Raw genomic sequence first — 15,904 nt, forward strand, 5'->3', positions numbered from 1 at the left:
GAATTTTTCATGTTTCTTAACTTATTTGTGTACATTTCTCCTGCTCTATGAAAAACCAAGAGGTATTGAACTAAGCACTACACAGAAAAATTAATGAAATTAAAGATTAGGAGTCTTGGCATCCTTTTGAGAATGTTAAGAAAATCCTGTTAGTATTTGTGGATCTCACTTTATTATGATCCCTGTCCCCACCCCTCCCGCCCCCACCCAAGTCCTTCCTTTGGAACTTTGGAATTGGATTTCTTTTAACATACAGTCATGACTTCATGATATCCATTCATTGTAATTTGCTTGTCACCAGTCTTTGGTTCTTAACAGGGATCTCTATCCAGAGAAGTAAGAAAATCTTTGTATTACTTTTCAGATATTAACTTAAATCTGGGGACTAGAGCTTCAGGGTAGTGACATTAAGGCTTTGGAATAAATGAAGTTCTGGAGGTACCACTCTATGCACGTGCACACACATAAAACCTTCATTGAAACAGTCTTTTGTATGACATGGCTCTGCTGACCTGCCTTTGAGTTTTCCAGGAACTGTGAAGAGATCGCCTTAAACTACTTCTGTATTCTATTTTCTAGGTACCTGTTACAAGGCTGATGTCAAAGGGTATTACATGGCTGTGGAATTTGTTGTTGTTCAGAGGTGGATGAGTCTCATAATTTGCAAACCCACAGTCTTTGCTAACATTATATGTGTTAATACCCAACAAATATGAGTTATTAATACTTGATAACGTTATGAATAAAAATAATTGTTAGAATATCTTAAATCCTTTAAGAGTTACAGAAGAGTCAATAGTTCCAATAACTGAAGAGAAGAATCCAGATATTGGTGACTTCAAATGGTGAAAATGCTTTTTTGCAAAGTAGCTGGGCATTTCTCACTAAAAGCCCTGTGAGTTTTCAAGGTTTTCTGTCTTTTTTAATCTAGTTGGAATCCGTGGCAAGAGTGATAAAGTCATGTTTCTGCCTAGTAACTAAAGAAGAATGTGATAATTGGACTGATTCCTAATGTCCTGTTTTCTCTTGCCTTCTGGGGTCTGTCTGATTGAATCTTTCAGATGTTCGTGCTGCCAGAGAGCAGATCAGTATTGGAGGACTGGCGTACCCCCCGCTCCCTCTACATGAGGGTCCTCCTAGGGCGCCATCAGGGTACAGCCAGCCCCCATCCGTGTGCTCTTCCACGTCCTTCAATGGGCCCTTCGCAGGTGGAGTGGTGTCACCACAGCCTCACAGCAGCTATTACAGCGGCATGACGGGCCCTCAGCATCCCTTCTACAACAGGGTAAGGAAGTTGGAGGCAGCTTTATTTTTAAGAATTTGTTCCAGGGAAACCTCAGTTTTCTGCTTGTGGATTCTGTTTTGGTTTTAAAGCTGTACTTTGGCTTTAGCATAGGAAAAATGTAAAGTTTGAATGTAAAATATAGGACTTTTTGGAAATCAAAATAATTTAGAATTTTAATGTGTTCTAGGTCTCAAGAGAGTCTGAATATTAGATTTTTTTTCTTTTATTTAGTTTCTTGATAAGTAAATGGACTCCACAGGGTCAGCAGTGACTGTCCTAGCTTCAAAGGAATCTGTTTTTTGTTTGTTTATAAACAAATGTTCTATTTGTTATATCTTGTATAATAGTTTATATTGGCATTTAAAACAATGATAAACTTAAATTCCTATAGTAGTTTAGTAAACCTATACTTAATATACTTTTGTCTTTTAAATGTGAGATAATAATGGGAAAGTACTGCTATGGAACTCAGATGTTTTTCCAAATAATAGCACTGTAGCCCATTTTTAGAGTCTTATGTCAAGTTATCTTCAGTCATCTACAATTTTTTAGTTAATATAAATAGGATAATTTCCCAGATGAAAAGATGAAATGCAACTAATTATCAGTGGTATTCAGGCCCTGTCAAGTTTAGTAGGCCCAAGCTATATTCTCACTTTAATGACCTCAAACACTAATATTTCCTGTAGGAAAATGGAGCATGAACCTGGGGTTACACTTTCTGGAACTGTTCTCTTAAGGTGCATTGCAATTTCTTATTTTTGCTATCTCCCTCTTTAGTCTAATTCGAGAAAACATAGGACCTAGTTAGTCATAGAAGCCTAGTGCCTAAACTGCCTGTGTAAATACGTCTCATATGAGCTGGGAAGAAAGAGAATTTAGGATAAATGTGACAAAGAAAGGATTCTAGAATTTAAACTTTCAGTTTTTGAAAAATGTTGGCCATATAAGTAATTAGGTACTGTTTAAAGGGTCCCGAGAAATGTTACTCCGTTTTTCTATTTGGACAAGGAGACAAAGGTGGAATAATAGCATTTTATCATGTATTCCATCTTTTAAAATTTAACTGTGTGGTAGGCAGTGTGAAATGCAGGTTTTTATTTACCAGTCTTAAAATCTGCCGTGTAAGTTTGCATAAAATAGCTCCGTTGATACCAACTGAAAATTTGAAACTGAGAAGCTTATTTTAAAAAATGAAAGATTACCTTACCATCTAGCCTGAAATACTATGTTCACTAATTTCATGAATAACAATAATGTAATCATGCTTTTTAATAGTATTTTATCATTTTTAAAAACATTTACAGTTTTCTCTTGTTTTTAAATCTAGCTACTTTTTGCTGTAGTTATTTGAGATTTTTTAGTGTTAAAAGCAGAATAATTCCTCTAAGCTGGCAGGAGTAAAAAGGGTGGGGAAGGTTTCACCTCAGTGTAGCAAAACCTTATGAACTGCAGTCTTTATGTTTAGCCTGTATAATTTGATATCTTCTGTTTATATGAAGCTGGTTACAAATGTATGCCATTGTTATAAATCTCACATAAACAGTGGATTCCCCACGTTTTTTTAAAAAAATATGCTTGCTTATTTAGGTTATAAACTCTAGGGTGTAAACTAGAGGTGAACTCCAGGAACTTGTAATAACATTATTCTTGGAATTTGTGCCAGGGTGTTTTCATATATTCCAGACTTTTTGGTCTTATTTAGGCTAATCTTTTTTATTGGTAAGGAATAGTATTAAGATTCCAGTCTGCTTCTTTTAAAAAGATTATGAGTTAATATTGGTTAAACTGCTTAGAACCTGACAGATGGTAAGCTTATAAACATATTAAATACAGAGAGAAACTCATGTCAAACTGTAAAGTGCAAAACTTTAGTTGCTCATTTTTCTGAAAAAAGCTTATATGAAATGACCAATATAAAAATGTAAGTAATATTTCTTAAGTTTGAGTTTAGCATCTTATGGAATATGAGTGAGGCTTTTTTTTTCTTTTGTTTTGTCATTTGCATTAAAGTTTTGGAGTTGTATCTTATTGGTTTCATTTGAAAAATCTCATTACACTTTCATTTCTGTAATTGTTTACCCCTTTTTTGTTACATGTTTTTCCATAGCCATTCTTTGCCCCATACCTTTACACGCCAAGGTATTACCCTGGCGGCTCCCAACATCTCATCTCACGTCCATCAGTAAAAACGAGTTTGCCCAGAGATCAGAACAATGGCCTAGTAAGTATATAAAAGGGTAACGCAAATATTAATTTAATAATAAACATAGATAGCATTTGAGGTTTGGTTATTTCCTTTACATAGTAAAAGAGTGCAACTGATTTTATACATAGTTTTAAGAAACATAACCTATTACTAACATAAAATGTATTTATTTTCATTTCTGGTAAATATGTATGGAAGGAAAATGACTAGCAGTCTCAGTGAAGAAATGTTGACTTGTTTATAGCCAGAAATTTCTGGCTTGTAATATAATGTTTGCTACCAAAACTTTTAAAACTAAGCCTTTACATTTGGTAATTTCTAATATCTTCTTAAAGAACATGTGTATACAGTACCTTTATAGTATGTAAATATTAGCACCATGATATAAAAAATAGAGGATGTATTGAAGGAAGAATTTCAATCAAATGGCAGGATTTAAACAAGATAAGGGAAATTCTTCCAATGAACTATTGAATCTAATAAAAGACATTTGTGCCCAAAATATTAGAGGTTCCTGATGATAAAAGTAATAGTTTAAAAAAAGAAACTCTCTATTAATATGTTTTTATAAATCAGGAGGCAAAAACATAAACTGTTGAGTTTCAGTGTTGTATATTATTTTACCATCATGTTCATTTGTCTTCACAGTTTGACTCCCCCCTTCCCCTTTTCACCCACACTCTCCTGTTTTGTGTTGTTAGGAAGTTATCAAGGAGGATGCTGCTGAGGGGCTTTCTTCACCCACAGACTCCTCGAGGGTAATGGAGTAGTCCTGTGGTGTGGATCGCTGGCATCTCATTGCTTCTGCCTCAGTAATGACTGTCTTAATTGTGATGATAGCAGCTCACTAACTCTGCATTTGTGGTGTGATGAGCAGCTAGTATAGAGTAGCTGAATGCTAATAATTATGGTTCCTGAATTAATTAAAAAGCGGATGTTTAACTTCACCCATTATTTCCTCCTGCTTTTCCCCTTTTTCAATACATGGGATGGGTTTTTTTTTTGATTCTTCAATAAGGAAGGGCTTTTTCTGTCAGCTGTCGGGGGTGTTCCGTTGGTAGTATTTGCTCCTCAGTGTGAGCTCTAGCTTTGCCTTTGACTGTTTTTGTTAAGCCTGTGGTTGCTATTACACATGTGGAATGTTTTAGAAAAGTATCCAGTATCACCCTTGAGACTACAAAAAGATACATGAGCTAGATGGTCTAGACTAAAAATGCATCTTTCATAACTCAATCTAGGTGTCTACATTTAGTTAAGTCTTAGTCTGAGTTTTAGTGCAGTACTATAATACTTTTCTTTGCCTATATATTTGTTAAAATAAAATTTCCAGATAAACAGAAGATCGTTCAGCATGTAAAAGAAATTATTTATTTATTTATTCATTTTTTGCCAACACCTTAAGGTAGGTTTCTTTAAAAAAAGAAAAACAAAAAGAAAAAAACAAAAAATAAACAAACAAAAAAACCTTGTAGAGGGAATCACCTCATAAATTACTATGTAAGTGGCCGGGTGCGGTGGTTCACACCTGTAATCCCAGCACTTTGGGAGGCCGAGGTGGGTGGATCACTTGAAGTCAGGAGTTCAAGACCAGCCTGGCCAACATGGTGAAACCCTGTCTCTACTAAAGAAAATATGAGAATTAGCCAGGCGTGGTGGTAGGCACCTGTAATCCCAGCTACTTGGGAGGCTGAGGCAGGAGAATTGCTTGAGCCTGGGAGGTGGAGGTTGCAGTGAGCCGAGATCGCACCGCTGCACTCCAGCCTCGGCAACAAGAGTGAGACTCGGTCTCAAAAAAAAAAAATTACTATATAAGACTTCGTACTTAATAAGAAATAAGTTTGTGATGAGCTTTAAAATCTTCATTTAGAGCCTGGGCAACAGAGCAAGACTCCGTCTCAAAAAAAAAAAAAAAAAAAAAAGAACCCAGTTTGTATTTTAACTTCGGTTGTTTTATTTACAGACTATGTTACACCCATGTAATATGGTCAATTTAGCCTATAGCTGTGTTGAAATGTGGCATAGCAGTTAGAGTTAACATGGTGAAATATTACTAAGTTTATCTGTAATTTTTAACTTAAAACTTGCATTTTGGCAGGCAATAGGTTGTTTTTCTTTTGACGGAGTTTCGCTCTTTCGCTCAGGCTGGAGTGCAGTGGCGCCATCTCAGCTCACTGCAACCTCAGCCTTCTGGTTTCAAGCGATTCTCCTGCCTCAGCCTCCTGAGTAGCTGGGATTACAGGCTCCCACCACCATGCCTGGCTAATTTTTGTGTTTTTGTAGTAGCGATGGGGTTTCACCATGTTGGCCAGGCTGGTCTCGAACTCCTGACCTTGTGATCTGCCCGTCTTGGCCTCCCAAAGTGCTGGGATTACAGGTGTGAGCCACCGTGCCTGGCCAGCAATAGCTTTTTAACTTTAGTTTCCTTTGAGTTAATGTTAATAGGAGAGAAAAAGAGAACCGTTGTGGTGCTTTCGTTGAGAGGTTGATGATTATTTTACAGTCATTTTAACATTTCAGCTGAAGTGTTTCAGTGACTTCAGTTATCCACAGTAAACCACAATAATTCTCTTTAGTGCTTACGGGATCTTTAATCCATGGGTCATCGTCACTATATGCAAGAATGACCTTTAGTTTAGTCAGAGAGCCTTTAACATACAGATTATTGCATGCAATTCAATTCTCTGAGCTAAAATTCCTGAGCAAAATTTTGAAGAAAATCAGATACTGTGAAAAAGTTAATGGCCTTAATGACACAGACATACTGACATAGTAGCTATTCCCGTGCTCAAGAATGTAGACAAATACATGTCATTAAAAGGTGTCTGTAGTTTCTTTTAGGGACCAGTAAAGGAGCATTAGGCAAATTTTGAAATGAGTTTTTGGAGAAGGGGAAATCGTGTGATTCTTGAGATGTGTTTAGAAGCTCAACAAAGGTGCTCTGCATATATTAGTGACTTTGTCTAGTAGAATAACCATATCATTTGCTTTTATTTTACTATGAAAAGATCATTTTATGATTAGCATAACAAATAATAGATGCTTACTAAGCTTCCTTTGCTTTTAAGAAATTAACAACGACAATAGAATGTAAAATTTGTTTTGTCGAAGCCTAGAAAAACTAAGTAGTCACTTAGTTCAATGACAAATTGAAAGCTGTGGTGGAAGGTAAAGAATCAGAACATGGGAACATTGCCAGAACTTTGTAGCTGGACCAACAGAGAGTACCTAGCAGAAAAGTATGTGTAGCCCATCGAGCTCCGTAGCAGAAAACTCTGTGTTTCTGGACAACGGGATTTCCCATTGGTCCCATCTCTGCTCAGTCAGCTGTCTCTATACAAAGCCTGCAGAAGAGTCAAGAACTACACAAACATTTTTGGACAAATTGTCATGTCACAAGGTAATGTGTTAAAAAAGCCAAGCCATAAGGGGTTAACCAGCTATGGTCTTTTCAAAATAGAGATGATCCCATATATATATATAAATTTTTTTTTTTTTTTTTGCCATGCGGAACATCTGAATCACCTTTATAAATTAGATCCTTATAAAAATCATTGAGTTTTCTCACATTAAGGAACACTGTAGTGCTTATAGCTTGTGATGTCCAGGGAGGGACTTGTCAGATAAATTATAGATATAGCCAAGTGTTTCACAGAAGTGAGGATTTCTATAAATTAATAATATATATAAATAATATATATTATAAAATAATTATATTAATATAGAACATATTTATATTATAAAATATATAATATATTAATGATATAGTAATATAAAATATGTTAATATAAAATATATTAATATATTAATAAAACAAATCCTCACTTCTGTGAAACAGTTGGATATATCTATAAGCCTCCATGCTAGCTTTTTAAAAATAATTGTATAATAGAGAAAAAATATATGCCAAATCTTGTGAAACCAGGTTAAAAAATTAGTACTATATGCAAGACATGCTTCCCAGAATATTAGGGCTAGAAAGGAACAGTGTTTTTCAAACTTCCAAAGCATAGAAGCTTTTAGAAATGAACTCTTAATCAAAACTCCAGTTTGTAAAACCAACAAAAGCAGAATCCTGGAACCCACATTAAACATGCCTTTCCTCTTGAGGGTCTCCCAGGAGTGCTAGTCTCCACATGGCACAGATAGAACGTGTGAGACTTACCTGAGGGACACAGGAAGGGGTGCCAGATTTGGAACTAGAATGCAGGAGACCATGGCGCTCACCACCATGCTGGTGGCTCTGCCCCGTTCGTCCTGAACACGACTTAGTCAGGTCTTTGGTCTTTTGAGTTAAACAGACCCTGGTGATGAGCTCTTTGCCTTGGACAGATTACTTTACCCCTCTGATTCTCAGCTTTCTCACTGGGTAAAGCAGACCTGCCTCAGGTCTGATTCAAGGATTAGTCAGCCTTAGCATACTTTAAGTACTTCATTATTATTATTACTACTGCTACTACTGCCCAAAGGCCAGAATCCGTGGAGCCTTAAAGACGCAGAACTCAAACTGTTTTTGGTTCAATCATCTTTGTCTCAGTCATGGGAGTGGTGTACAAATACTCCAATCAGTTTAGATTCATGCAGCCTTTTTATCTGTTGATGCTTCTTAGCCCTAAAGGTGTTAATCGGTTTGTTTTCTTAGAATTTAGAGGAATTTCTAGGTTATTTGAATACTTTAGATACTTTAAAATTTTGAAAGCTTTCCAGGGATATTTTCACTGGTGCCTTTACCTTCTTTGAGTCCAGTTCCCACTAGGAAATGGCAGCATTCACATGATTCTGTGAACCCAGTGAAGCGAAGGACCTAGTATTGAGGGCCTGTGTCTGGCCAGGTCTCCTGAGTGGCATGTTGTTCTGTCATCTCGAAGAGTTGCTCTCGAAGCTCTGTAGTCTGGCTTAATTTAAGGTATGCTGCTCCTGGTGGTAACTGTGTTTCATTGAAAAGCACTTTTTCAAAGGAGCAATAAAGCATTTCTTCATCCTTTCATTTTTCCCTGAATTATTTTACATTGAGTACCACAGATGCTGGTGTGATCAGCGATTAGTTCAACGAATATTTATTGAGTGTAAGAGGCGCTATTCTAGTGGGACACAGCGGTGAAGAAAACTGATGAAAATCTTGCTTCATAGAGTGTGGACCTGAAGGCCACCGAGGGAATTATCGGTTTTATGAAGTCATTCTTTCTTGACTTCCTCAGCTACAGGGTTTACTCGTTACCTTTGGACAGCTTTATTTAGATCACTTTTATAACTTGTTGAAAAAGCATGACAATAATTAGCACAAAGTTTAATCATAAAGAATTTCAGAACTGCAAAGGCAGTGTTAACACAGTATCATGACCTCCAGTGTGCTGTTACCTTTACCTTTAGATGTTGATGAAAACTACTGAATGAAGATATTAAAACTGAAAGTCTTGGTTTTCATTAAACAGGATCCAGTCAGTGGAGTGACCAAGTAAAAAGTGAAAACAAGTCCCCATGGGATGGCCCATGCAGAAACCCTGCACTTAGGAAGGCTGAGGCAGGAGGATGACTTGAGCCCACAAGTTCAAGACCAGCCTAGGCAACATAGCAAGACCGTTTCTTAAAAAAAAAAAAAAAAAAAATTAGCCAGGCAGGGCATGGTAGCGCACACCTGTAGTCCCCCTACTTGAGAGGCTGAGGTGAGAGGATCAGTTGAGTGCCAAGATCACAGCACTGCACCCCAGCGTGGTGACAGAGCAGACCTTGTCTCAAAAAAAAGGCGGGGCTCACCTGTGGAGAATTTTTATTTTCACCACTGGTTTAGAACTTAAGCTGTCTCTCATTGTTCAGGAGAAGACATGGACAAGAAAGTTAAAGGTGCCATAGGTAGGGAGTCGAAGGCGTTTTAGGTTGTTTTTAGGCTTCAGGCTCAGGACAGGTCCTCCCTGTCAGCTCTCAGCGACTTTGCACAGTAGCCTCAACCAGCCTTAACACCATTCACACTTTTTAAAGTGTCTTAGAAGTGGATTTGTACTATTCTGTTTGAATTTGGAAAAGTATTTGCTCATTTTTGCCTCTTATTAAAGTATAGTGAAAAATTGTCTTCACTTCCCGCTTGAAAGTCTTTGTGCCAGACTTCAACTCAAGAAAACTTTTTTCCTAAACAATTTTCAACTAAATTGATTGGGATATTTTCACAGAAATAATATTACAGTAATGTTATGAAATCCTAGAGTACAGTTAAAAGTTTAAAAACAACAAAATTATGTTCATTGCAGTAGTTTTGTACTTGTGTTTTTATTTTGTTTTGTTTCATTTTGGTTTTTTTGAGACAGTCTCGCTCTGTCACCCAGGCTGGAGTACAATGGCACAATCTTGGCTCACTGCAACCTCCACCTCCTGGATTCAAGTGATTCTCCTGCCTCAGCCTTCCGAGTAGCTGGGACCCAGGCGTGCACCACCGCACAGTGAAAAATTAGCCCAGCTAATTTTTGTACTTTTAGTAGAAACAGTGTTTAACCATGTTGGCCAGGCTGGTCTTGAACACCTGACCTCAAGTCATCCACCACTGTGGCCTCCCAAAGTGTTGGGATTACAGGTGTGAGCCACCACACCCTGCCGGTACTTGTGTTTTTTAAAAGATTGCTCTTAAAATGTAGTGTTACGCCTCATCTGTCAACTTTGACCTAGTATTTCTTAAGTAGCTTGAAGAGTAAGTTATATTTTCCAATCAGGTTAATAATAGCTTTCTTTTGTGTTTTGGATGTCTTGTAGCAAACTGTAATTTCCTTAGCACTCCTATTTTGGTATTTTTGCAAATCTCTACAGACAGCTTTTTAAAAACCTATTTATAATAAGGTCGACAGTGTAAACTAGAAAACAGGATTTCCACGAAGTGCCCCAGGTATTGAATATGTTAAAAGAAAGACATCAAACGTCAGGCTAGCAAAAACCCTGCCATTTAATGTACCAAAACAGTGTTGTAAATTAACTTTGGTACAAATTGCCAGTCATCTCTAGATCATTTTAAGCATTTTAAGAATATTTACTATCAATCTAAGTACAGAAGAATAATTGCCAGCAGTGATTATTTGCTTTGGATTAGAGTTTTTAAAAATCCACCTCACTGAAATGGTTATGTTCATCACAGTTTGCAAGGTTTGTCTGTTTCTCGAGCTAGAAGCCTCTTGGGGCCATTCTTATGAAATGGTATTTAGCGCATCTATTATGTGCCACATACCCAAAGAAGCAAAACTCAAATTTGAAAGTGTGTTTCTGAACATGACCTATAGTGTGGCTAGATATTTTATGATCATGCGATAGTCTAAGTAACTAAGCCTTCTTATTCAGTGTTTTTAAATTAATGTTAAACTTGCATATATTAGGAATATTGACTTTTCATAGCCAATCTGATGTACCTCATTTTCTTATTAAATGTATGGCTCATGATTTATTCTTTCAATACAAAAAATATAATTTTTTTGAGGAGTATAATTGTAAGATGACCAAGCACATGTGAATGGAATGCAGCTACTGTGGGTGGGGGGGTGTGCATGCATGTGTGCTGCTTGCTGTGTGCTGTTGTCCGTGGTCCGTTCAGAGTGAGGAGGAAATAGGAGGAATGATGAAGCCCTGCCTATGTGTGTTAGACATTTGTAGTTGTGCATCGGATGTGTTACTTTATGCTCTTATCCTTCACTGTGTTTTATTCCTTCCTTAAAGCCGTGTGACTCTGGGTTTAACAAACAGAGACAGGTACAGAAACTCTCAATGAAATTTTACTTTTCTTATTAGACTACTAGAAGCAATCACTGGCAACTTCATGCTGGGCTGTCTATAAATCTGTGCTCATTAAGGTGCCTTCGGTTTATTAGTTGCTTCCAGCCATTGCATGGCACTCATTTCTGGCTAATCAGTTCTGTGCTTATTTAATAAATTTACCAAAGATGATAATGTGTCAGAGTGTAGTTCTAATCTACTTACAATACACAGTGATATAGTTACCTCAGGATAATTTCAGTATTTTGATAGCTTTACTTTTACCTGGAGAAATTCTGATCTGTGTAAATTTTGAAGTTTATTTTTAACAGTTTAAACACACTGCATTCAGCTTTCTGATTCAGAAAAAATTTTTAACAAATTCTGATGTTAAAATCAATATGCTAAAATGGTCTCTTCTTGACTTAGATAATTTCAATAAGAATGCATGATAAACATTAAAGTATTATTTGAACTAGTCTGTGTATTCTCAAAGTAATATGCTTAGTTTCTAGTAAGAATTTACCTACTGAATTATTGAATATGCTTTTTGCCCTTTCCTTATCATTTTTGCACTCTTTCTCCTCCCTTTTATGAGATTTCCACCCCCAAATTATTATTTTGGTTATAAGATTCGTGTGGTTTCAAAATAATTTTCTTATGCATGATTATTTTAGAAAAGGTCTAGCAGGTAATTACCATTTCTTCTTTATTCAAAGAAGCATATTATAACATATTTTCATTAATTGATAATTTAGCTGTTGTATAAAGCCTAACTTATAATAAGAGTCAGACTATAGTTTTGATCCCCAATGAAGGATAAAATATGCTTGAAAGTAACTGATAAATTGTAGAAGTTGTAAAAAGATTGTGAAAGTAACATTGGGTAGAGCTTTTTGCTTTAAAGGAAAAGGGCGGTATCTTTATTGACATGTCTCTGTTGCTGAATTCTCAGCTTCTCCATAGACATAAAATTCTCCTCAGTATTTTACATTTTTCCCTCCAAAGCTGACAGGATTAATTTGATCCGTGTCTATTATACTTGTCGTTTTTAGCACAATCAGAAGTAGAGAGATTTCGGGATTTTTGAAATAAATTTTTTACTTTAAAATAATTTTAACCCTAAAGAAAAGATGCAAAAAATGCTATTCTGTCAATGTAAACATCTTTCATAACTGTAGTATAATAATCAAAAGCAAAAATTAAAATTGGCATAATACTATTAACTAAACTACAGACTTTATATGAATTTCACCAGCTTTTCCACAAATGTCATTTTTCTGGTCCAGGATTCAATTCAGTTGCATTTTATTTCTCCTTAGTCTGTTTTAATCTGTGACAGTTTCTTGGTCTTTCCTTATCTTTCATGACCTTAATTAACACTTTTAAGGAATACTGGTTAGTTATTTTGTAGAACGTCCCTCAATTTGGGTTTGTCTGATGTTTCCTCGTGATTACAAGGGGACTGTATATTGCTAGAAAACTGCAGGAGTGATGCTATGCCCTTCCCAGTGCATCAGAGTTGAAGGTTCATGATGTCCATAAGCCTTCCCACCACTAATGCTAACCTTGGTCACTTGGTTAAGGTGGCATCTGCCAGGTTTCAGCACTGTAAAGTTTTATTGTTCCTTCTGTAACTAGTGAATATCTTGGAGGAGATACTTTGAAACTCTGCAAATATCCCGTTTCTGCTTATACTTTTGCCCATTAATTTTCGCTTCCGTCTGTGGATCATGTGTACACTCACTGTTACTATGTTTGCCTAATGGTCATTTTCTGCTTTCCTCTTCTACATTTATTAATTGGAATTCTGTAAAGAAAAGCTGTCTCTGCTTCCTAATTAATTCACTTTTTTCAATTATTTAGTTATATTACTATGGACTCATGGAAATTTATTTTATCTATGAGGCATAATCCAGTAAGATCATTAGTTATTTTGTTGATTAAACTATTTTTTTGTGATTTTTTTGAGCAACAAAAAATGTAAACAATTGTAACTGTATCCAGAGCAAGGAGACTGGTTGAGGAATAAAAGCATTTGAAAGATAGAAAAGATAAATATGACTCAGCAATAAGAAGAAATGAAGGACTGGCATGTTATGACATGGTGGACCTTGAAAACATTATGTTAAGTGAAAGAAGTTGGAAAAAGGAAAATAGGAAGTTATAAGACCTGATAAGTTACAGTTCTGGTTCAAGTTTACTACTAACTAGCTATTTGTTCTGTGACTTTGAAGTCCTGATTTTGACCAGGCTGATGCACCCTCTAAACCACAATGAGCACATCTGTGCTGGGAAGATGCATTTATCATTGACCACGGACAACTGGTTTGTTAGTATCCACATTCCGAAAATGTTTTTCTTCTAAATAAATACTAGACTTTTTAATTATTTTGACTTTCCTTTTAAATGAGAACAAATTTTAATAGATGATATTTACTTTCACATGTGTTAAGAATTAATACTGTTGTTTTGTATTTACATGATGATTTAACAGATGCTAAAGGAAGTTTTAGATCACTCGGATACAATATGATGAAGATCTGAAAACTTCAGCTCTTGTAACTATTGAGGTAGTCTGTAGAAACACTCAAAGTTGCTTAATTGTCTAGTATAGGTACTTTAAAATTATTTTGTAGGTTTATTTTTTGTATTCATATAATATTGGCATCAGTAGTTTTCCATCTTTTTGTGTGTGTTTTTTTTAACCTCTCTTCTTCCTTTTATTAAGCACGGCACCCTTCTCTCTTGAGATTAGGCAGTAAACATTTGAGAAGTTGACCTAGGCTTTGTTCATGAAATGTTCTGTTTTCTTAGAAAAAATGGTTTTGACCAGGCTGTATCAGCTGTAATAAAAGCTACTCATTAGGTTATAACAGTAACTAAATCTATTCCCGAATGGTATTTCCTTACCATGCTAAACACATTTTTTTTTTTTTACTTTACTTCATGGTATAACTTAATGAGTTTTTCTCTGTCACATGACCTCATTATAGATGGCATTAAATGCTTATTCATACCTGTATTTTTCCTTGACTTCTCTAGGGGTCAGGCCCAGCCCCAGGCCCAGTGGTATTACTGAATTCACTGAATGTGGATGCAGTATGTGAGAAGCTGAAACAAATAGAAGGGCTGGACCAGAGTATGCTGCCTCAGTATTGTACCACGATCAAAAAGGTGAGGCAGCCACTTACACGCGGACCAGAGACAGTGCTGGGGGCGGAAGACAGGACTGTGTGGGTCATGTACACTTTATGTATAGCTTCCCAAACATGCATTCCCTGTTAAAATGGGAAAGCTCTAAATGGAAAACATAATTCTTACTAGTTTGTATTCTAAAATTGCCCTGTTTTCTCTTATTTTATAAATGGATAAAATAAAATAAAGTAGCTGTCTTACCATGTTCTTTTTTAAATGACCTAATACAAGTAAAGAATGCCTTGATGAGAAAGAGAAAGCTCTGAGGGATTCCCATTGGGATAAACAGAACTCATCTTTCCAGTGTGGAACCGAAAACCTTTGTGTTACTTTTTTTTCTAATTGTAATATTTGCTAGTGTGATTTAGTGATTATCAAAGTAAGCCACACTTGCCTCATTTTCTCCAAATTCTCATTTTCATGTCATGTAGGACTTAGGATCATGTCACATTTGATGAAACCACATAGGTTTGGGTTTGCAAGGTTAATGCATTTGCATAATTTTTTTTTATTCTAAGATCCTATTGCAATTCTAGCAGCTATCAGGAAGTTGGCTAGAGATGCTTGAGATTTGGGGGAAGGTTTTAACGAAGTCTTTATAGTAGATATTTCACTAAGGTGTACTTTTTATATCAGAGTACTGTGTAATAAAGTAGAACGTTAATAACCAGCCTCTAATATTTATATACTTGAAAGAATGACATCTGAGAGAAGTTTTTTAAAGAATTACGAGCATATGTAGACACCATTTTACTCATCTCAGCCAATTTTAGAAAGGTTTCAGATAATGTCAGTTTCCTTACAGAGCTGGCTCGTGCTAGTCCCTGTTTGCATGAGTCAAACACCGGCTTTTCCATGGACAAGCCCCACTTTCTCCTTCAGGCAGCTGGTTGGTGTCAGGAAAGAGCGGGGTCTCCCACACGAGTCCTTTGTGATGATTTTGTTCCCATCGGGGTAGTGGTTTTCTCCCCACTCAGCTCTTTGCTCCTAGACCCCGGCTTTCTGAAGCCCCTCAGAGCCGCTGGCCGCCTCCGTGCTGAGGGCTCCGTGGCATTGTTGCAGCAGGACCTCTGTCACAGACTTGCTGTGTATACTGTTTTCTTCAGGATTAACTTGGAAACTGAACATTCTATTGATTATGAACATAGCTATTTCATAAGTTTGCCCCAGTTAATAAAGTCAGGTTTTACATTTTATAAAAGCAGTAAGCTACCTATTATTAATAAAGAAAATGCTGTTGTTTCATTTAGGGGAAACTAGAATTACAGGGAACCAAAAGTGATAACTTCCTTTTTTATGATTTTTTTTTTTTTCTTTGAGATGGAGTCCTGCTATGTCACCCAGGCTGGAGTGCAGTGGCGTGGCCATGGCTCACTACAACCTCCGCCTCCCGGGTTCAAGCGATCCTCCTGCCTCAGCCTCCCAAGTAGCTGGGACTACAGGCATGTGCCACCACTCCCAGCTAATTTTTGTAGTTTTAATAGAGATGGAAT

General features: G+C 36.4%; 1 protein-coding gene across 12 annotated transcripts in view; it reads left to right on the forward strand.

Annotated features, from left to right (window-relative positions):
• KIDINS220 (kinase D interacting substrate 220) overlaps window positions 1–15,904 on the forward strand; it is a 116,406-nt gene that overhangs the window by 86,269 nt on the left and 14,233 nt on the right. For 4 of the 12 annotated variants that reach the window (XM_031007907.3, XM_055377456.2, XM_031007906.3 and 1 more), the window contains 4 exons: window positions 1,062–1,285; window positions 3,396–3,509; window positions 4,196–4,252; window positions 14,259–14,390. In XM_031007907.3, the coding sequence (XP_030863767.3) occupies window positions 1,062–1,285; window positions 3,396–3,509; window positions 4,196–4,252; window positions 14,259–14,390 (527 nt within the window). The remainder of the gene's footprint in view (window positions 1–1,061; window positions 1,286–3,395; window positions 3,510–4,195; window positions 4,253–14,258; window positions 14,391–15,904) is intronic. The other 8 variants (XM_031007910.3, XM_055377457.2, XM_031007915.3 and 5 more) reach the window with 2 other exon arrangements.

This window comes from Gorilla gorilla, chromosome 12 (assembly GCF_029281585.2).
Source record: "Gorilla gorilla gorilla isolate KB3781 chromosome 12, NHGRI_mGorGor1-v2.1_pri, whole genome shotgun sequence".
Taxonomy (NCBI): domain Eukaryota; kingdom Metazoa; phylum Chordata; class Mammalia; order Primates; family Hominidae; genus Gorilla; species Gorilla gorilla.